At 43.6% G+C, this 23,444-nt stretch overlaps 1 protein-coding gene across 1 annotated transcript in view; it reads left to right on the forward strand.

Moving 5' to 3' along the window:
• CDC123 (cell division cycle 123) overlaps positions 1-22,434 on the forward strand; it is a 75,778-nt gene extending 53,344 nt beyond the window's left edge. The window contains exons 10-12 of the mRNA XM_029910812.1: positions 8,900-9,028; positions 19,367-19,504; positions 22,222-22,434. Coding sequence (XP_029766672.1) covers positions 8,900-9,028; positions 19,367-19,504; positions 22,222-22,248 — 294 coding nt within the window. The 3' untranslated portion in view covers positions 22,249-22,434. The remainder of the gene's footprint in view (positions 1-8,899; positions 9,029-19,366; positions 19,505-22,221) is intronic.
• Positions 22,435-23,444: the final 1,010 nt, after the last annotated feature.

Below are 23,444 nucleotides of genomic sequence, written 5' to 3' on the forward strand. Positions count from 1 at the left end.
GTGTACTAGGGAGCCTTTAGTGTGCACCTGCAGGATCTACACAGATCAGTTAATGCACAGCACATTAGTACACCTTACAAATCACATCCCCGTAGAGTGCATTACCGCGTCGTGTGGACAAGCCCAAAGACTGTATGATATTGCTTGCAAACAAGGAGGCCGAGATCAGGTTTGCATAGGCAACCTTAATTTGGCATTTTCAAATTTTTAGTGCTTAACTTTGCAGCCTTAGTTGTGTTTGTCTGTGTGATAGAAACTACTGGTGATGACAAGTTCCTAATAGAAGAGAAGGGAATTGGGTAGACTTAACTACCAAACAAATCTTCATCTCTCTGCTTGAGACTGATGTTATTTGAAGGACTCTGCCTTTTGCTGTAATCTAGAAATAATATTCTGAATTGTATACGAGTTTGGATTATGGCTCTGCTGAACATCTGAGGGAATGACTCACAGATTTGAAGTCCTAAGGGACCATTATGATCATCTAATCATACTTTCCAAATTTCATCCACTAATTCCTGCATCAAATATACATCTTTGTCTGATCTGAGAGCAAAAATGGATTTAATCTAATGAAGTTAAAACTATGATTCAATGGTGTCACCTTTCAGGATTTTTATGGTGAACTTTGTGATATGTGATGTTTTCTTAAAGCTCCAGCTCCCAGAGTCATGTGATTATGTGAGGATAAGTGTTAATTTAAAAAAAAAAAAGCTTCTGTCCCTTACAGTTGTGGAGAAAAGCTTGAAAGCATGCATCCTAAAGGCTCAAAAACTAGAAAGCAAACAAAAAGGAGCTCTTTTTAAAATCTCATTATTAGGGCTGTCAATTAATCGCAGTTAATTCACACAATTAACTCAAAAATTAATCGCGGTTAAAAAATTAATTGTGATTAATTGCACTTTTAATCGCCCTATTAAACAATAGAATACCAATTGACATTTATTAAATATTTTTGGATGTTTTTGTACATTTCTCAAATATATTGATTTCAATTACAACACAAAATACAAAGTGTACAGTGCTGACTTTATATTATTATTTTTATTACAAATATTTGCACTGTAAAAATGATAAAAGAAATAGTATTTTTCAATTCACCTCATACAAGTACTATAGTGCAATCTCTTTATCATGAAAGCGTAACTTACAAATGTAATTTTGGGAGGGGGAGGGTACATAACTTCACTGAAAAACGAAACCATGTAAAACTCTGGAGCCTACAAGTCCACTCAGTCCTACTTCTTGTTCAGCCAATCGCTCAGAAAAACAAGTTTCTTTACATTTAGGGGAGATAATGCTGCCCGCTTCTTATTTACAATGTTACCTGAAAGTGAGAACAGGCATTCACATGGCACTTTTGTAGCCGGCATTGCAAAGTATTTATGTGCCAGATATGCTAAACATTCGTATGCCCCTTCGTGCTTCACCCACCATTCCAAAGGATATGCTTCCATGCTGATGCTCATTTAAAAAAAAATGTGTTAATTACATTTGTGACTGAACTCCTTGGGGGAGAATTGCATGTCTCCTGCTCTGTTTTACCCGCATTCTGCCATATATTTCATGTTATAGCAGTCTCAGATGATGACCCAGCACATGTTCGTTTTAAGAACACTTTCACTGCAGATTTGACAAAACACAAAGAAGGTACCAATGTGAGATTTCTAAAGATAGCTATAGCTCTTCACCCAAGGTTTAAGAATCTCAAGTGCCTTCCAAAATCTGAGAGGGATGAGGTGTGGAACATGGTTTCAGAAGAGTTAAAAGAGCAGCACTTCAACGCGGAAACTTCAGAACCCGAACCACCAAAAAAGAAAATTACCCTTCTGCTGGTGGCATCTGACTCAGGTGATGAAAATGAACATGCGTCGGTCCGCACCACTTTGGATCGTTATCAAGCAGAACCCATCATTAGCATGAACGCATGCCCTCCGGATGGTGGTTGAAACATGAAGTGACATACGAATCTTTAGTGCATCTGGCACGTAAATATCTTGTGACGCCGGCCTCAATGCCTGTTCTTACTTTCAGGTGACGTAAACAAGAAGCGGCCAGCATTATCGCCTGCAAATGTAAACAAACTTGTTTGAGCGATGGGCTGAACAAGAAGTAGAACTGATTGGACTTTAAGATTTTACATTGTTTTATTTTTGAGTGCAGTTATTTTTTTGTACATAATTATACATTTGCAAGTTCAACTTTCCTGATAAAGATATTGCACTACAGTACTTTTATTAGGTGAATTGAAAAATGCTACTTCTTTTGTTTTTTACAGTGCAGATATTTGTAATAAAAATAATATAAAGTGAGCACTGTACACTTTGTATTCTGTGTTGTAATTGAAATCAATATATTTGAAAATGTAGAAAATATCCAAAAATATTTTAATAAATGGTATTCTATTATTGTTTAACAGTGCGATTAATCGCAATTCGTTTTTTTAATCACTTGACAGCCCTGATCATTATTTGAACCAGTTGTGATTTGTGCGGAGGGGTCTGACTCACAGTGTTCCAGCAGATGGAGTTGGCAATACTGGTGATTTTAAGTACTGATTTTGACTCTCAGCCTCTTGGTGGCTGATATGTAGAGAGTTTCTGGGTTTTGTAGTTATACAATGACAGTGCCAAAAATAGTACCTAAACAGATGTGTGTCTGGATGGATGTACTTCTTGTACCAATGCATCCAGTCAACACCAGGTAATTTTATGACATTGGTTTCAAGTCAGCTTAAAAGCTAAATGCAGCTCAGGTACAAAACCTATTTACCCAACCCAGGGGTTCTCAAACTTCATTGCACTGCGACCTCCTTCTGACAACAAAAATTACTACACAACCCAGGAGGGGGGACCGAAGCCTGAGCCCACCTGAGTCCTGCCACCCCGGGTGGGGGCCTGTCAAGGTTCCTTCCCCACTCTGAACTTTAGAGTACAGATATGGGAACCTGCATGTAAACTTCTAAGCTTAACTACCAGCTTAGATCTGGTTTTGCTGCCACCACGCCCAAGTGCTAACTCCCTTCCTTGGGTAGCCTTGAGAGACTCCTCCATCAATTCCCTGGTGAACACCGATCCAAAACCCCTTGGATCTTAAAACAAGGAAAAAATCAATCAGGTTCTTAAAAAGAAGGCTTTTAATTAAAGAAAGAAAGGTAAAAATCATCTCTGTAGAATCAGGATGGAAAATAACTTTACAGGGTAATCAGATTCAAAGAGCCCAGAGGAACCCCCTCTAGCCTTAAGTTCAAAGCTACAGCAAACAGAGATAAACTCTCTAGCAAAAGGAACATTTACAAGTTGAGAAAACAAAGATAAACCTAACACGCCTTGCCTGGCTGTTACTTACAAGTTTGAAATATGAGAGACTTGTTCAGAAGATTTGGAGAGCATGGATTGATGTCTGGTCCCTCTTAGTCCCAGGAGCGAACAACCCCCAAGACAAAGAGCACAAACAAAAGTCTTCCCCCCCCATCAAGATTTGAAAGTATCTTGTCCCCTTATTGGTCCTTTAGGTCAGGTGTCAGCCAGGTTACCTGAGCTTCTTAACCCTTTACAGGTAAAAGGATTTTGGAGTCTCTGGCCAGGAGGGATTTTATAGTATTGTACACAGGAGGGCTGTTACCCTTCCCTTTATAGTTATGATAGTGCCAAAGCCCGAGCCCCACCACCCCAGGCAGAGGGACCAAAGCAGAAGCCAAGGGCTTCAGCCCCAGGCAGGGGGCCTGTAACCTGAGCCCTGCTGCCCAGGGCTGAAGTCCCTGGGCCCCAGCCAATCTGAGCCAATCCTGGTGACCCCATTAAAATGGGGTCGTGACCCACAGTTTGAGAACCGCTGACCCAACCTGACTATGATGGGGGGGGAGCAGAGAGGAGAGGGAGCAGGGAAATTTTACTTACCACAGCCAAGTTAATGAGCAGAATTTTTCAAGTCTGGCCAACTTCAGCCTGTAGCTGCCTTGTCTTGTAACTTGAAGGGTAAAGACAAAGATTTTTTAATCCTGGTAATCTTGGACAAAAAGCATTTTTTCTTCATCTGTCAAGTTAATATAGCTGTGTCTATCTGTGTATCTCTTAATTATTTGTGCAAATTCCATGCAGCCCTCAGGCTCTTGGAAAACTGCTAGTTAGTCCCTTGGTGTGCCAGACCCACCTCCTTCATCCCTGCCTGTGCACACACTTTCATGACTTGCCAATGTATTATTCAGTGTCTCTTTAGTGTGTGAATTATAGGCGCTGAAATGGTGTTGAGTGTTGTGTAGCTCAATCACTTTCCAGAGTTTGTGCTCCAGATCAACGTGGTTGAATGGCAACCTCATGTGTAGAATGAGAGAAGTGCCCAGCTTCTGCCTCTTTAAAGCACTTTCACCTGCAAAATGTCTCTTGGGTGTGTGTTTGTTCTCTTGCAAGGGCTGCAACATTTGGAAGAGCAAGAACCCTGTAGGTTTTCTGTAGAGTGACTGAAAGAACACTGGGGAGACTACTGCAAGTCCTAATCGTTTGGAATTTGCGTGTCAGTAGATTGGAGTACGACATAAGCAACTTGAATGTATCTGTTCTATGCAAGCTTTCGTATATCTTCTAATAGGGCTCATGTAAACTCAGTTCAGTCCTTCTGCTCTCAGCTGATATTACTGATATTCTCTCTGCTGTGCACTGGCTTCCCTGAACTCAGTCTTGTCAGTTCTTGACTAGCTTTGCAGACCAGCCAGCTTTAAGGGATACCCATTCTAACACAATATTTAAAGCCAGATGGTCTCCAAAGCCAGGCAGCAAGCACTAGAGAGGCAACACTCCGGGGTTGGATGGCCCATTTTGGATACCTTTCTTTATTTCTGCTCTCAGCTATTGTCTAGTGATGGGCTGCCTGGAGGTAGCTGTACTTTGTGTTGTGTGAACTAATCCCTGTATGTTTCTTGCATACCTCCCAAATCTTAATTGTTTGTAAAACACTGTATGATCTTTAGATAAAAGTTACTGTAGAGCTGCAAAGTAGTATAATGAAGATATTTCAGACCATTGTTAGTTCACAACTCTTTTTTCTAAATTTTAAACTAATACTCGGGCTTCATTGCCCCATGTGTACTGTCATTGTGGGCATGAACACACACGGCTGAAATTAGGGAAATGTGACAATTCACTTTGCTGGTTACCTTTACTAACATGGCATTTCTTATCTATCTTGTAACTTCCTTTAAATGTTCTTATATTATAGCTACTTCCTTAAAGCAGTATGCTTTTTATCTTTTTATGAAAATAAAATGAATGTTACCATATTATAATAGACCTACCAGTGTATATTTTTAGGGTGCTAAATACATACCATGTGTTATTGCTTGTTTCCTCTCATCATATACAAAACATAGCCCATGTTAATTTCACTCTTGTGGTGGTGGTGGTTTTGCTACACAAATGGATCTTCAGAAAACATCAGGCATAGTCTTGAGGCTACATAGTTTGAGAACATAGAAAAGGAGGCTATCTTTGAAGGAAAATGTATCTATGCTTGCCTAGTAAACACTCGGTATTGAGGCACCCAAACTTTGGGACAACAAAGGTTGCATTAGCAACTTACCAAGAGGCAGAGGGACACACCTAGCATGTATGCAGATGCCCGTAAATGGTTTTATCAAAAACAATTGCATACAACTCAGACATATAAGTAGATGTTCATCTGCCTTAAGTGACAAGAGATTGCTAATACTGGAAGCCTGCAATTAAATAGCTTTATTCTTGCTCTATAGCTGTGATGTGAAAGTGGTTTTGGATTATGTTTTGGCTTTTACTCTGGGTTTCGTAGATATGCTTCAAAGTCTTGTTTTTCCACTTAGTCTGAAGACTGTTCAGTGACTGACCCAGAGATAGATGCCTTACTTTTAATAAATCTTCAGAAGGGCTGAAGGGGAGTGTTTTAGATCTGTTCATTTTTTATGCCACCTCCTACCAATTAGCAATTACCAAAGTTCAGTGGGGATATAAGAGCAACTAGAGGAGACGCTTTGGGAACCGTTAAGAGGTTCTGGAAGGCACATTGGCTCTTTTCCGTCTCCGCAGGAAGAGGAAAATGCAGCTGTGGTGCCCACAGACCCCAGTTCTTGCTTTTCACTGGTCCCATAATTTATTTTTTGATATTAAAGCCTATGCAATGTAAAACTCCCTAATGAACTGATTGTAAAATCCCTGTGAATACAAGCTGAATACATTTAATAAAAAAAAAATCCCCACTCTTAACAAGCTGAAAAATCTCAGAGATGGAGGAAAGATCCTCTGAACCGCAGAGCGAACTTTGCCAGCCATTGCCTCTCTCTGAAACACAAATTGGTTCATTATCTTGTTTTCCAGTGTGGTAGGAATCCAAATGATAAATTCTTCTTCCTGATGTCATTGGGTTGACAAGATGCTCTGATGATAGCACAAGCAAAACATCATTATAATTAGAATATCTGACTATTTGCAAAGAGAAGCAGAGGGATTGAAAATGATAAGCCAGGCTGATGCAAATAGTCTGCTTCCTGGAATGCTGCTCTGGTGGTGTTAATGCTGCTACACCATGGTTGCAGCTCAACAGTGCAAAACCACCTCTGTTTCTTTACTCTTCTGCAATAAATAACAACTGAAGTGTCTCTCTGTGACGTTCCCCTGGTGTTATCTGGACCGGTGATCTGCTAGGTCACTCCAATCCTCGACTCTGGGAGCCAGCCTTACCCTGCTCTGCTGTGAGAATTCCCACTCCCAGGCTGTTCACACGCAGCCTCTAGCATGTAAGCTGCTCCCAGCTCAGCTACATGAGTGAGCGCTTTTGGCCAGCCGCTGCTTGGATTGTGCAACTGAATGACACTAGCCAATATCTCCGGTCCCAGACACAAACCTAGGAACCTCCGTCTTGCATCATGACCTTCCGAAGACACCCAACATGAGAAACTTTGCATTGGATACCACACACTCTCTCTCTCTCTCTACAGCTTGTATTTTCCATATTAACAAACTCTAGTTCTCTGAATGTATTATGGTTTCAGTACTATCATTTGCCATAGTGAGCTTGTGCACTAGCTTATTGAAGCTTCATTTACTTGTAGTATGATAATAAGTGTCATGATATTGGAACAAGGGAGACTCATGAAAAGCTGTGTGAAACTGGGTTCCATTTCTGTCTTCCATTTTCCAGGCCAGCAGGGCCTACAAGGGCTCCATAGGCAGCATGTTAAACTTGTAGTTGGGAGGAAGTGGGAGAGGAGGAAATGTCATGTTGCTCAGCAACAAAGCTGGTGTTCACAGCTTTAAAGAGATTTTAGAGGAAATGGATGGAAGTTGTCTAGTGTATCAAGGAGATTGAGGCCTGGTCTATACTTAGGTCAACATAGCTACTGCGCTTAGGGGAATGAAAAATCCACACTTCTGAATGCCATAGCTATGCTGATGTGGCCCTCGACGTAATCCCCCTCCCCGCCCACAGCTAGGTCAATAGAAGAATGTTTCCGTCAACCTACCTACTGTCACTCAGAGAGGTGGAGTTGCCATAGTGATGAAGAAAACCCCTTCCATTGCGTAGTCTGTGCCTACCCTATGGGATTACAGCGGCATATCTACAGCACCCTGATGGAGTGGAGGGAAGGAAGGAATAGAAAATTAAATATGCTATGACCTAAGTAGCTATCTGGTCTTTTGTTTTCAAATTGCACTGAATTATGGCTCTGGTGAATAACAAGGAAAACTCCTCGGTCACTCAAATATGGTACATATAACATTTCTTCTACGTGGTAAATCTAGGCTTGTATATGATGCCTAAATTGAGAGAATTCATGCTACCAACTGATAAAGAGTAATGCTTCATTACAATGTAATTTGTCTTAAATATCAGAATAAGTAAGATTTTACTGAAAAGGAAGGATGGTCCAGTGCTTATGGTGCTAGCTTGAGACCTGAGAGATCCAGGTTCAATTTCCTCCACAGACTTTCTGTGTGATCTTGGGCAAATCATCTTAGTCTCTTTGTGCTTTCTTTCATTCCTTATCTATACAATGGGGATAATAGTATGTCTCTACCTCACAGAGGCATTGTGAGGATAAATACACTAAGATTGAAACACTCAGATACTATGCTAATGGCTACATATACATAGCTTAGATAAATGCAAGTTAGTCTTTAAATTATCTGCCAAGTGGGATAGTGGTGACAAAGATGCCTTCTAAGTGCGTGACCAGGGTTTGATTCCCACCCAATGCAGCACCAAGTTTTGGAAATAAGTGAGGGTAATTAATCATTGGGACAATTTACCAAGGGTTGTGGTGGATTCTCCATCAGTGGCAATTTTTAAATCAAGATTGGATGCTTTTCTAGAAGATCTGCTCTAGTTCAAACCAGAATTATTTCGTGGAAGTTGTATGGCCTGTGTTACACAGGAGTTCAGACTAGATGGCCACAGTAGTCCCTCCTGGCCTTAGAATCTATGACTCTAAATGTCTTTCAACATGAAGGATCCCAAAGCATTTTAAAAACTACACAGTATTCCTGAAATGCAGCCAGCTCTGGGGTGGAAAGCAGCCATCCTGCAGACTGCCACTGACTATAGTACTGTCACAAGACTGGTGTGAGGAATGGAACTTTTAGTAAAAGACATTTAGGGCAAATGTCTGTTGTCACCCAAAGTGTCCGGGGATCTCTAAGGTCTACACAGAGCAGAGAGAATCCCTGTAAAGCCTAATCTGAAAGATCCTTCCATAGGAAACTGCATAGAACTTGCATCAATTTACATGACCTGTTTGACCTCTTATGAAAACTGTCTTCTAACAGCCCATACAGTATGTTTTTGTTTCCACACTTAAGCAGATAATAATTTTTCCTCTTATTTCACATACACTCTTGTTTGTTGATATTTTATTTTCTTCGTTGTTGTACTGCAGAGTAAGGTATGGTTAATCGATTTTAACCCCTTTGGTGAAGTAACAGACTCTCTGCTGTTTACGTGGGAAGAATTGACATCTGGGAAGAACTTGAAAGGTGACCATAGTGAAGGGGAGGCTATGGAACAGGTAAGGAAATATGGTAAAGAATAAGACTGCCGTGTCAGAGAGATGGATTTAGATAACTCAAAAGGTGGTCTAGCCTCTGTTTTTTTTCTTCAGTGTGTTTAGGATGTGAACCAAAGCCTGTTAAAGTCAGTGGGCGCACTTCCATTGACTTCACTGGGCTTTAGATCAGGCCCATACATAGTAAACTCCTTGAGAGCAGGATCTATGTCTCCTCTGTCTGTACAGTGTTCAAGCTCAACAAATACATACTTTGTCCAGTTTTAAATGCAAAAATGGGGCTTCTGTTCTGCAACCTTGACCAGATTTATAAGAAATTGTCCTAATATTTACCTTTGTTCCCTTTGTCCCATTACTCCTTGTTATTTGCACATATTGCACCTTAAACAATTTCTTTTTACTCCTTGGTATTTACCCTTCAAATATTTGTCCTTTTTCTTCATCACTTAACCAACCTCTGCTTCTTTCCCAGTGTTTCTAATTTAATCACCCCATCTCCATAATCATGTTTGTTTTTCTCTAAGCCTCCCACCAACTTCTCGGCCTTCCTTGTATGGAGGAGCTGACCCCTAAACCTAATATTGCAAGTGCAGTGTCACTGGAACTGTACAGAGAGGCTCTCGCCTCCCTGCTCCATGTTGCAATTCCTCTGTAAAACCAAAATTCTGTTAGTAGGAAGAAAACACTTCATTTATTGGTCCTTTGACATTCTTCCCGTGTGACTAAAACTTAAGACTCAGTTCATCCAACACCAGTGCAACTCTTGGAGGGAGCATTTAAAATGGCAGTTCTCAAACCACAGATTACTCATGCTTTGTGAAGCATTTGGCTGGTGATCTGTGAAGAAGTGGGTCGTCACATGGCGCTGGCCTTTTGTTCTTTTTCGAGTGATGATCCTTATTGTATTGTATTATATTGTATTCCGAGGGTTACGCATGCATGCCGTGCGCCCAGAGTGGGAGATTTTGAAAGTAGTGTCTGTTGGTCCATCCATGCACCCTGGCTCGCCTTGTGCTTCTGTCTGAGGCGATAAAGGGCAGGGCGGACCCACCCGCCTCTCCAGTTCCTTCTCATCACCACATGGTCTGGGTTGGAACTTCCAGTGTCCTCATCTCTGATGCACTTTTAAATAAGATAGTGTACATAGTAGATAGTTTGCCAGTTTTTAGACTAGTTTTGCCTGTTTATTGTAGTTTTATCATAATTTTAGTGCTTAGTTTAGATAGAGTTGGGGGGGGTGTTTTCTTTAACAATGCCCCCCAAATCCCTGTACCCGCATGCGGGTGCCGGACTTTGCCCAGGACTTCCGGCTTCAAACTCTGCACCTTCTGCCCACCCTTCTTCTTGGTCAATGTCTAACACCAGTGCTGCCTGTACTGGTTGGAGGAAGCTGACCTCACATTCAGGTACAGAATTTGCCTATCTTTCTCCAGCCACAGACGAGAGGGCCAGGCTCTCCGCCTCCAGAAACACCTCTGTGGAGCTCGCCATGAGACTTCACTCAGACCCAGACCTGGCATGAGCGGTGGGTGAACCACCGGCTGGGGGAGGCTAACCCCCAGCCGGACCCACCCCCCTGCCCGAGGACCCGCCCCCTTCCCCTGCCGGAGCGCGCCCCCCTCTCCTCCTGCCCCCAAGTACAGGGCGGGTGGCCCCCGAGCGCTGGGTGGCGCGCAACCCTAGCGCCTCCCCCTCCCCCCCAGCACCGTATGGCGCCAGCCACCTCCAAGTCCCAGCCGCCCCAGCATACTGCTTCCCTGAAGAGGAGCAGCCTGCCTGAACTGGGTTCAAGGGGGAAGGGCAGCAAGTCACCTTGTCCGTCAGTCCCCTCCACGCCTAGGTTGATCATTTTTCCACCACAGGATATACCCCAGGTATGGGACCCCTCACCATCCTCTCCAATAATCTACACCCTTTCACCGGTACCACCATTGGAACCCGAGTCCGCCTTCCCCTCCTCTGACAAATCAGAACTGGGAGAAGAGCCAACAATGTCTTATCACCCCTACACACCTTCACGGAGAATGCCATGTCCCTGGCAACATCTATCATTTCAACCACCTCAGAGCCATTGGTACCTCATGCAATGGGGACCACCACAACCCCCTTTGGATCTGGCCTATTGGCCATAGTGAGGACCCTGGTCCTATTGCCCCCTTTCGGAACCAGCCTGGTCTGCAAGGGAATTTTTTCCGGCCTTACGGGTCCTTCCAGCAGATGCTCGGATCCAGTGGTACAGGAAGAACCTCTTGGTCCAGTCCCAGCAGTGCTGCTGGAACCAGCAAGATTTCCCTCCTTATCTCCGGATGAAAGCAGTGACTGCAACATCCCCTTTCCCTCTGAATGACTTTCTGCAACAGTTCCTGAAATTGCCTAGAGTCGTGGGGGAATTCCAGAGTCCCCTGGAAGAAATCCAAGACCCCCAGTGTAAGTTTCTGGATATCTTCCACACCTCAGGACCGGTAAGGATTGCACTACCAATTAATGATGCTATTCTGGAGCCTGCTAGGACGGTATGCTACATGCACAGCTACCCCCAAAAGGGCCAAAAAAAGTTACTACGTTACTGACAAGGAGGGGTCTGAGTTCCTTTTTTCTCACCTTCCACCAAATTTCCTAGTTGTCCAGGCTGCAACTGAGTGAGCCAAACAGCACTCTCAATCGACACCAGCTGATAAGGAGGGCAAGTGTTTGGACCTTTTGGGACACAAAGTATTTTCCTTACGGAGCCCACAATCCAGGATCGCAAACTATCAGGTATTACTAGCCAAATATGACTCCCTGAATTACAGTAAATTCAAGAAATTTACTGATAGCCTGCCACAACACAATCAAGCCTGTTTTCAGGTATTTGTTGAGGAGGGAAAGCTGGTATCCAGAACAGCCCTCCAATCAGCGGTGGATGCAGCAGATACAGTACGGGAACAAATCTACATGGACACACCCCCAGAACCCCGACCAGGGGTATTCTATCTGCTACCCAAGATCCATAAACCCGGAAACCCTGGACGCCCCATCATCTCAGGCATTGGCACTCTTACAGCAGGATTATCTGGCTATTTGGACTCTCTCCTCAGACCCTACGCTACCAGCACTCACAGCTATCTTCGAGACACCACCGACTTCCTGAGGAAACTACAATGCATTGGTGATCTTCCTGAAAACACCATCCTGGCCACCATGGATGTAGAAGCACTTTACACAAATATTCCACATGAGGATGGACTACAAGCTGTCAGGAACAGTATCCCTGATGAGGCCACAGCACGCCTGGTGGCTGAGCTTTGTGACTTTGTCCTCACCCACAACCACTTCAGATTTGGGGACAACTTATACCTTCAAGTCAGTGGCACTGCTATGGGTACCCGCATGGCCCCACAGTATGCCAACATTTTTATGGCTGACTTGGAACAACGCTTCCTCAGCTCTCGTCCCCTAGTGCCCCTCCTCTACTTGCGCTACATTGATGACATCTTCATCATATGGACCCACAGAAAGGAGGCCCTTGAAGAATTCCACCTGGACCTCAACAATTTCCACCCCACCATCAACCTCAGCCTGGACCAGTCCACACAAGAGATCCACTTCCTGGACACTACAGTGCAAATAAGTGATGGTCACATAACCACCACCCTATACTGGAAACCTACTGACCGCTATACATACCTACATGCCTCCAGCTTCCATCCAAGACACATCACACGATCCATTGTCTACAGGCAAGCCCTAAGATACAACCGAATTTGCTCCAACCCCTCAGACAGAGACAAATACCTACAAGATCTTTATCAAGCATTCGTAAAACTACAATACCCACCTGGGGAAGTGAGGAAACAGATTGACAGAGCAAGACGGGTACCCAGAAATCACCTACTACAGGACAGGCCCAACAAGGACAATAACAGAACACCACTGGCCATCACATACAGCCCCCAGCTAAAACCTCTCCAGCGCATTATCCATGATCTACAACCTATCCTAGAAAATGATCCCTCACTCTCACAGACCTTGGGATGCAGGCCAGTCCTCGCTTACAGACAGCCCCCCAACCTGAAGCAAATACTCACCAGCAACTACACACCACACCACAGAAACACCAACCCAGGAACCAATCCCTGTAGCAAACCTCATTGCCTACTCTGTTCCCATATCTACTCTGGTGACACCATCAGAGGACCCAACCACATCAGCCACACTATCAAAGGCTCATTCACCTGCACATCCACTAATGTTATATATGCCATCATGTGCCAGCAATGCCCCTCTGCCATGTACATTGGCCAAACCGGACAGTCCCTCCGCAAAAGAATAAATGGCCACAAATCGGACATCAGGAATGGTAACATACAGAAGCCAGTAAGTGAACACTTCAGTCTCCCTGGTCGTTCTATTACAGATTTAAAAGTCACTATCATTGAACAAAAAAACTTCAGAAACAGACTTCAAAGAGAAACAGCAGAACTAAAATTCATTTGCAAATTTAACACCATTAATCTGGGCTTGAATAAGGACTGGGAGTGCCTGGCTCATTACAGAAGCAGCTTTTCCTCTCCTGGAATTGACACCTCCTCATCTATTATTGGGAGTGGACTACATCCACCCTGATTGAATTGGCCCTGTCAACACTGGTTCTCCACTTGCGAAGTAACTCCCTGCTCTCCATGTGTCAGTATATAATGCCTGCATCTGTATCTTTCACTCTATGCATCCGAAGAAGTGAGGTTTTTACCCACGAAAGCTTATGCCCAAATAAATCTGTTAGTCTTTAAGGTGCCACCAGACTCCTTGTTGTTTTTGTAGATACAGACTAACACGGCTACCCCCTGATACTCTTCCTGGGTTATGGCAATGGCCATAGTTATGCGTAGAGTCCTAGCTCCATTCTTCTGGTATTCCCATGGAGGTACAGAACACTACTGAAGACCTCCCTTTCGATGAATCCCATCTTTATTACCAAAAGACAGATGAATAGCTGCATACCCTCAAGGACTCCAGGGCCACCCTTCGCTCATTAGGTATTTACACTCCTGCCCCAAAGTGCAAATTCCACCACTAACCATCCACCCAACAGTATAGGTCTCTTCAATTCTATGAGCCTCTAAGGAAAAGCCAAAAGAGACAGAGACCCCACCTCCTGGGGCCCCCTTCACAGGCTTTAATGTCATAGCTTCAACCTCCAGCCAAGAGTATTTCTGAAACATCTCTGAAAGCCACCAACCACTATGCCTACCACCTCATGACTCTCCAACTCCCTTTGGGGGTTGTTTAGCACCTTTTTCCCCCATGCTTGGAGTGTGATAACAGTGGCCAAATGGGTTTGGACATCATCCACCATGGCTATGCGATAGTTTGTTATGCTACCTCGTCCAAGACCACCCTCCTGTCCCCCTTCAGGGACCACTTTCACAACAGCATTCTCGCCCAAGAGATGAACTCCTTATTACAATGGGGAGCAATAGTATGTGTTCCCACGGAATATCGGGGAACAGGGTTCTACTCAACTTCCTGATACCCAAGAGGAAAAGCAGATGGAGACTGATACTTGATCTTCGCCATCTCAATCGCTTCATCCACAAACTCAAGTTCTGTATGGTCACACTGGCAGCAGTTATTCTGTCCTTGGAAAAAGGCATATGATTTGCAGCTCACAATATGAAGGATGCTTATTTTCGTATAGAAATCCATCCAGTCCACAGATGTTTGAGATTCACAGTGGACACCCATCATTTCCAGCACAAGGTGCTCCCCTTCGGGATAGCCACTGCTCCCAGGGTCTTCACCAAGGTCTTTTACGTCATAACATGATGTCCTTGTATTTCCATGTCTTGACAACTGGCTTCTAGCCGTGCAGTCAAGGCATCAACTTCCATGTTGCTTAACTTTCTCTCGTCACTCAGAGTCAGCATCAAGAAATTGATCCTAGACGCCATATAGTTTTTGGACTTCATAGTGACTACCATCAATTCAGTCATGGCATGAGCCTATTTACTAGCAGACAGGTTCCAAGTGTTAAGCAACATCATAGCTCACATCATGAGCTACCCACATATGTCAGCCAGGATTTGTCTGTCCCTCCTCAGTCACATGGCTTCATGTACATATGTGACCCCCTTTGCATGACTCCACCTTCGATGCCTTCAGTCATGGCTCCAGTCCGTTTACTTGCCAAGCTGCCACTCCATGGCCTCTATGCTGACAGTCCCCACCATGGTACTATCATCCCTTCAATGGCAGTGGGACGCACATCGTATGTGCGTGGGAGTTCCCTTTCTTCCCTCCTCCCCAGAGAAGATGATTATCACTGATGCATCCTTGGTGGGTTGAGGGGACTCCCAGAGAATCTAGGATGCACTTAAACATCCTTGAACTCCGAGCTGTCAGAAGAACATGCCTTCATTCACTCCCATCATGTTCTCATCATGTCAATACCACCACCACTGTGTTTTACATCAACAAACACGGAGGAATGAGACTGTCCACGCTATGCGCAGAGGCAATCAATCTCTGGACTTGGTACATCAACCACCAGATTCTCCTATGTGCAGCCTTTCTTCCCGGGACACAGAATGTATGTGTGGACTCATTCAGCAGACATTTTGCGATCGACCACAAGTGGGAACTTCACAATTAGGTAATATACTACATCTTTGCTCAGTGTAGGAGCCTATCCACAGACCTATTCACCTCACTGGGGAACAGCAAATGCACAACGTACTGCTCCAGGGGAGCCCTCAGCCACTGCTCTCAGGACAACGCCCTACTGCTCCCTTGGTCAGACCGATTCAGCTGCGCATTTCTTCCACTACCACTCCTACCTCGAGTACTCCACAAGACAGAGCAACAGTAATTCTGATCGCCCCCTACTGGATCAGACAATTCTGGTTCCCCAGTCTTCTCTACATGTCATCCCACCCACCAATTCCCATCCCCAGCCATCCAGTTCTGTTGTCCCAATGCAAAGGCGAGATCAGATTTCCCAGTCCACATGCACTACACCTCTGAGCATGGTATTTGGATGGGCATCTGCCTTAAAGCAAACGTGTTCTTTGGTGGTACAGAAAATCCTTTCTAGCATCAGGAAAGACTCTACCAGATGTTACTGGGCCAAGTGGCAACATTTTTCATCATGGGCTCAATGAAAAGGTTTTTCATCAGAATCAGCAGGGATCCCCCTCATACTGGACTACTTTCTGTCATTGAAGTCATCTCACCGTCAACTCTCTGAAAGTATACCTAGCAGCAATTAGTGCATTCCACCCTCCAGTGGAGGGTTCCTCTATTTTCACACACCCACTAACCACCAGCTTCTGGAAAGGGGTCACCAGAACCTTCCCACCTGTCCAACATATAGTACCTCAATGGAACCTGAATCTTGTTCCGTCTGTGCTAACAAAACTGCCCTTCGAACTTTTAACATCATGTTCTGGCCCTCCTTTCCATGAAAGTCGCCTTCCTTGTTACTATCGCCTCAGCAAGAAGAGTTAGCGAACTGGAGCCATGATGGCAGACCCACCTTTCAGTTTTCCACAAAGGTAAGGTCTTCCTATGACTACACCCTGAGTTCTTACCAAAAGAGGTTTCTCAATTTTACATCAATCAAGCCATTCATCAACCTGTTTTCTTCCCAAAACCACATGCATCTGCAAAGGAGTGTTGACTCTACTCCCTCAATGTTTGCTGAGCTTTGGTGTTCTATCTCAGAGAACGAAACCATTCAGGAAATCCTCTACACTGTTTGTTGTGCTAGCACAGACACTCCAGGGGCAGGGCATCTCCACCCATTGAACCTCCAAGTGGATTTCAGGGTGTATTAAATTCTGCTACCAACTATTGAGTCTACCTCCCCCTACAGGGATACGGCCTCCCTTCAGAACATGCCGCTCATTGACATATGTAAAGCAGCCACCTGGATTTCCGTACACACCTTCACTGCACACTAGGCAGGACTCGGCAGCAGATGCTTCCTCTGCACTACTATTCCATCCTCATCCTCTCACTCGCCTCCAAATTAGGTATTGCTTGTTAATCACCCTCAGTGGAATACAATAGGGACCATAACTCAAAGAAGAGGCGGTTACTTACCTGTAACTGGAGGTTTTTCGAGATATGTAGTCCCTATCTGTATTCCACTCCCCACCCTCCTTCCCCTCTGCTACAGATCTGCCAGATTCGCAGTGGAGAAGGAACTGGAGATGCGGTTGGTCCGCCATGCCCTTTATCGCCTTGGATGGAAGCACCAGGCGAGCTAGGGCGCATGCGTGGACCAATGGACATTACTTTCAAAATCTCCAACTCCGGGTGCATGATGTGCATGCGTAATCTTTGGTGGAATACAGATAGGGACCACACATCTTGAAGAACCTCCAGTTACAGGTAAGTAAGTAACCTCCTCTTTCTAGCTGCTAAACATTAGAAAACGTCAGAACACATTATGCTTTCCTTAGCTTACTCTTATAGGGAAGCAATTGCTCTAGATGCTACAGAGATGTTATGAAACTGCAAATGAAGTAGAGATAGGTGGACTCTGTGATGGTGAATGTGGTGGAAGGTGGTCCACAAGACATTAAGATGTGGCCCACATGATATGAAAAGATTTGAGAGCAGCTCTGTTAAAGGAGAGGACTTCTTTGTTTGTTTATTACCTGAATAATTCAGAGTGCATTTTGTCCAAGGAGATGTGATTTAGCTATTAGTCAATTTTGAGGGGTTTCACTTATCTTGCATGTGTGCAAACCAGATGTTTTGTGCAGCTTCCTAGTCTAAACTGGAATGAGAAGTAGAATGGCTTATCTTGTTCAAATTCCAGCTCAACAACTAGGTCTACTGCCTCTGGGTAAAATTGCTAGATCTCTCTGCCTCCATGTGTAAAATGAGGAAACTTACCTACCTCTCATGCCACTCATAGAGCACTTTGAAGATTCACCATGCTATAAGGCAGGGGTTCTCAACCTTTTCCTTTCTGAGGCCCCCCCAACATCCTGTTAAAAACTCCACGGCCCCCTTGTGCCACAACAACTGTTTTTCTGCATATAAAATCAAGGACCAGCGTTAGGGGGCAGCAAGCAGGGCAACTGCCCGGAGTCCCATGCCACAGGGGGCCCCATGAAGCTAAGTTGCTCAGGCTTCAGCCCTGGGTGGAGGGGCTCAGGCCTCTGGGCTTCAACCCCGTGCGATGGGGCTTCAGCTTTCTGCCCTGGGCCCCAGCAAGTCTAATGCCGGCCCTGCTTGGCGGACTCCCTGAAACCTGCTTGTGGCCCCCCCAGGGGCCCTGGGCCCCTGGCTGAGAACCACTGCTATAAAGTTACATATCACTGTTTGTTAAACTAAAAGGGAGATGGGCCTACCCAGAACTTATGGCTAGCAATGGAAGCTTAAAAAAAAATCTTTTGGTTTCAACAAATATTTGCTGCATAAGTCTTGACCTTAACTTTGGCAGGATTTTACTTGTAAATATGGATTTAAATGAGAAGCCCTTACTGAAGGGGGATTTAAGGCTCTTGATGCTAGAAATTATATACTTGATCCTTGTGTTCAGATAGGCTTTTTAGCGGAGGACCCAACAGCCTTATCTAAAGTTCACTATCAGAGGGGGAGGCCATGACACAATAGTTGCACCTGTCTCGGTTTCCCTATCAGAGTCCCCAATAGCTCCACTGGAAGCTTTCTTGCCCCAGTGTAGGCCTCCAGGAGGCCCGTTTATTATAAAAACATAGTGCAAAATAGTCCTTTACAAAAGTCCCTAAACATTTCTCTAGCATAGTCCAAACAGTACAGACAACACACCAAGTCTAGCCTCAGTGTGTCTCGCTCCCAGACTTTAGCCCTCCCTGGTCCTCTAGCTTCAGCTCTCTGGCTCAGAGAGCCAGCAGGTATCTCCCTCTATTGCTCTGGCTTCTGTGATCATTCTTTCCTCTTTTCATGGAGGACCTGCAGAGAGCTTTCTGCTCTCTGTGCTTTTCCCCAGAGACCTCTTCCAGTCGCCAACTCTCACCTCTTCCAGTCGCCAACAGGCAGCTCTCACCTGCCCTTTTTCCCCCACTGGACCTGGCAGTTCTCATCCGCCCATTTCGCTGACTGACTCACTCTGTCAGGCTCTCAGGCAGCTCTGACTCACCAGGTCTCTCTCCCCTCTAGGGCCCAGGTGACCCTCTTTTAAGATGAACCAGGAGGCAGCTTCATTTTAAAGGGCCAGTGTCACTCTGTGATAACTCCATTTTTAGTATACTGAATAAACTCAATACCAGAGCAATTGAAACGGTGTTACCAGTAGTTGAAAAAAAATTAATGTGTTTAATTGCAGTTAGACACTTTAAGGTTTTTTTTAACCTGTCTTTCTCTAAGGACTATCCAGCATTCCGCTGTACAAACAGCAAAGTGACCGTCCAGCCTAGCCCTTACCTGAGCTACCGACTGCCCAAGGACTTTGTAGATCTTTCTACTGGAGAAGATGTTCACAAGCTAGTTGATTTTCTCAAACTGGTAAGCAAACCGCAAGGGAGGGATATCTGACCACGGAGTCTGTAAAACAGGTGCACTAAAGCACATGGAATTATGGTATTCTGGTATAAAAGGATTACAGTATTCGGCTTGTAAGATTAAGATTTTGAGAGAGAGAGAGAGAGAGGTGTATATTGTTTTTACTTCTAATAACCAAGAACAAACTGTCACTTTATTATTATCTTACCTTAGGCAAAGCTACTGCATAATATAGAATATGAAAATGTTACTGGAACACATGCTCACTTTTTTTGTTTAAAGATAAATATAGGCTAAGTGGAAATGTGCTGTTTGAATGGCTGAAAGTTTAAAAACTTAAATTTTTTAATACCAAAATAATTTTGTAATGTCACAAGAAGTTTTAAACACTTTAAGCCGTTTTTACTTCAAGCAAACTTCATTTCTCAGTTCTTTTTTCAACAAATACACATGACTTGTTCAAAGGCTGAAATGAGCTTTTTGCCTCCTTTCAACCACTTTAGGCAGTTTGAAAGATTTTAACCAAGAGTAGTGCTCTATACAACAGCAGTCTCTCAGGTGGTCAAGCCCCCAACCACTCACAACTTTGTAGGTCAACACAAATAATCCAAATTCCACTCAAAAGCTGCAGGCTTCAGAACAGTGTAATGTGCTGTGAGAGATGCACTTTTTACATGTTACTTGTCTTAGACTGTAAGTCCTTCTTCAGGGCAAAGATTGTCAATATTCTCTGGATGATTATATATAATAAAAACAAATTGGTGCTTTTTCCAGTCTAGTTTGCAATGTTCCCCACTTCCATTGGAAGACTATTCCGCAGTCTAATAGTACTTGCTATCAGAAATCTTTTTACATCCATTGTAACTTCTCCCTTTTCGATTTCATCCCATTACTTCTAATTACACTCCTTTTGTACCAGCACAAATCTCTTCCTTTCTTCCTTACCAATAGTGAAGGATCTAACTCTCTATCGCCGAGATTTTGAGGGCAGGCAAAGCCTAAGGATTTGTTTGGCGTCAGCCAACTATAAGACTCCAAGTATCCTCAATATTAGCCATCAACATTTATCCTTAAAATACATTTTTGATGGAAAATTCCTGACTAGCACTGCTCAGTGGTCAAATTGTACTCTAGTCGTCAGGAAGGCAGCCCAAAATATCAGGGTTTGAATGAATCTCTGTTCTGACCTTCTAATGAAGGTTAATTACTCATTGGCCCTTGGGCACAGTGTTAGGGCTAAATAGGCCCTCAATACGGTGTACTCTGAAGTCTCATTAACAAAAACATAGCTAAAAAGGTATCTGTTTTGGTGAATCCTCTCAATAGAGGAATATACTCAAGGAGCACTTTATAGTGAGGTTTTGAAGATATATATAAGAGGAATATACTGAATGGCACTTTATAGTGAGGTTTTGAAGATCACGATTTTATTATGTTCAGGCCAAAACTAATTACACCTCTACCCCAATATAACGCTGTCCTCGGGAGCCAAAAAATCTTACCGCATTATAGGTGAAACCACGGTATATCGAACTTGGTTTGATCTGCCGGAGTGCACAGCCCTGCCCCCCCGGAGCGCTGCTTTACCACGTTATATCCGAATTCGTGTTATATCGGGTCGCGTTATATTGGGGTAGAGGTGTATTAGTACTTGAAGTCACCTCTCCAGCTATGCAAATTTGCAGGTCCTGATTGTATAGGAGGGTAAAATGGAATAACTTCAGTTCTCAGAAACATTTACAGGAGGGTGGCAGTGTTCAGGGCTGTGGTAATGACCTAACAATGACTCTCTTGCCTTATAAAGTCTGCTAGTAATATGTATTGTGAAGTTCAGCTATGAGCTAGAAGGATCAGAATTTGCATTTAGAATCCATGATTTTGAAGCTTATCCGAAGCTTGCTGCACTAGCCTACGATGCAGGCATTTTCAGCTGCTAGCTGAGAAGCTTGATGGAGGGACTGCAGAATCCACTGCCGTCTCATCATTAGGTGCCCTAAGAGGAAAATAAATTGCGTTGTCCCAGGGCCAGAAGAAAACCTTTAGTATATGTATTACTGAGTGGGGAGGGGTTGCATTATGAAAAATTTGCAAGTGCAGCCTTCCCCAAAGCCTAAGCAACAAGCCAAGCCCATTAATCCGATTAATGTACTATCTTCAGCAAGCTAACATTCAATATCTCTTGTTCAGGCAGTGGCTGATGGGAACACTATCTAATCTGTATAGGTCTTTGTGGTGCACCTATTGCTGAGATCTGTGTATTCCTCGTGTGAAAGTCACATAGGGAAGTTTTGCATTGAGGTGCCTAAATACCATAGTGATGAGCCTTATGAAAACCTAGACTCTTAGTGGTAGGTCATCTGCTTTGCAGTGTGGTACAACCAGCAGCTTGTCACACCTAGAGACTTTCCAGTTTCAGGATGCAATGCAAGATGCACCTGTGTGGTCAGATTTTTCTTTGGTGGTGAATGTTGGTATTACCCTGGCTGTAATTCTCGGTTTTCCAGAGTTCTTGTTTAGGGGAGCATTTTTATTGGTTGACCTTGGGATGTGACAGATTTTGTTCCCTATTGTAAATAAAAACCTGTGTTGGTTTCCAGTAGGGAAAAGAATCTGCCGCATCCCAATGTCAATCTCTGGAAAATATATGTAATGTTAGGTTGGTGCCTTATTTAAGATAAGTGTATCTAACACTGATATTAATTTTCCTGTTTCCTTGACAGAAAAGAAATCAGCAAGATGATGACTGAGGAACCATGAAGTGTAAGATGAAATTTAAAACAAGAAATTTGGCTAATTAAGGCCACATAATAGAGTAGCTATTCAACAGCCATCAATTTAAAGAATTACCTGCTTTTTATATTCATCTGAAACAACTGAAGAGATGCTGATCCAATGTGTGTATTGGCTTAATAAATACAAATTTTAGGAAACTATTTTGGTATGGTGACATGGTACATTGGCCTGTCTTGTATGATACAACATCTTTAGATTCCAAGCTAGATGCTTGTACAAATGCCCCAATGCAAGCAAGTCAGGGTTTGTGTACATCTAAGTAATCAAATCCCCAGTCTTGAAGATGGTGCACACCCAAGTCATTGAGGTTTACTGAAATTGTCAGACTTTCACTCATGTGCCAGTACATCCTACAAATTTAACTCTTGTGCAGTCAAAATGTCAAGTATCCCTCCTGCTTAGACACAGGCTATTTTAAAGCACAGTCTAGTTGTAGGGAAACAAACAAAAATTCCTTTAACTTTGTAAATTTAATTTAATTTTTGAGAACGCTTTCGTTGTTTTTATAGAAGAGAAGGTGGAGGAAAAATTATTTTTTTCTCAGTAAAGCCCACCAATTGTGTATTTCACTTTAAAGAAAAAATAGATTTAACCCATTATGTTCGCTAAACAATTTACCAACAAATGTGGATGTCGTTCGTTTTTTTCTAAATCCTGAAAGCACTGTGAAATGAAGTCGTGTTTTTCAGAGTGCAGATATAGTCAGGAAATTTGCAGAAATGGGGCACTTCAGAAATCAATTTCATATTTGAAGCTGAGTTTTATTCCTTTAGTATAAGTCTCGAGCAATCAGCTGTGGCTTCATACAGTGAAGTAAGCCTGTGTTTAACTGTGGACTCCGTTCTGCTCCTATTGCATCCAGTGGCCAAAATCTCTGACTTCGATGGGAAAAGGATTGGCCCTGTAATTTATGATGGATTTTGGATTCATTTGGTGCTTCAGCCCCCTCTAGTGATAGGAGGCAGCTTGATGCAGTGACTACGGAGCTAGGAAACCTGGGTTCTCTTCCTAGATTTGTTACCAACTTGCCAAAGTGTCAAATAATTTGGGGAACTCCATTTTTGGGTGTCCAGCTTGATAGGTGGGGCCTTATCTTCAGGGGAGCACAGCATACTCATCTGCAGTAGAAGTGCATACGAGCTGCAGTTGC

Source organism: Terrapene carolina, unplaced genomic scaffold, assembly GCF_002925995.2.
Source record: "Terrapene carolina triunguis isolate 2854851 unplaced genomic scaffold, T_m_triunguis-2.0 Scaffold68, whole genome shotgun sequence".
NCBI classification, from domain to species: domain Eukaryota; kingdom Metazoa; phylum Chordata; order Testudines; family Emydidae; genus Terrapene; species Terrapene triunguis.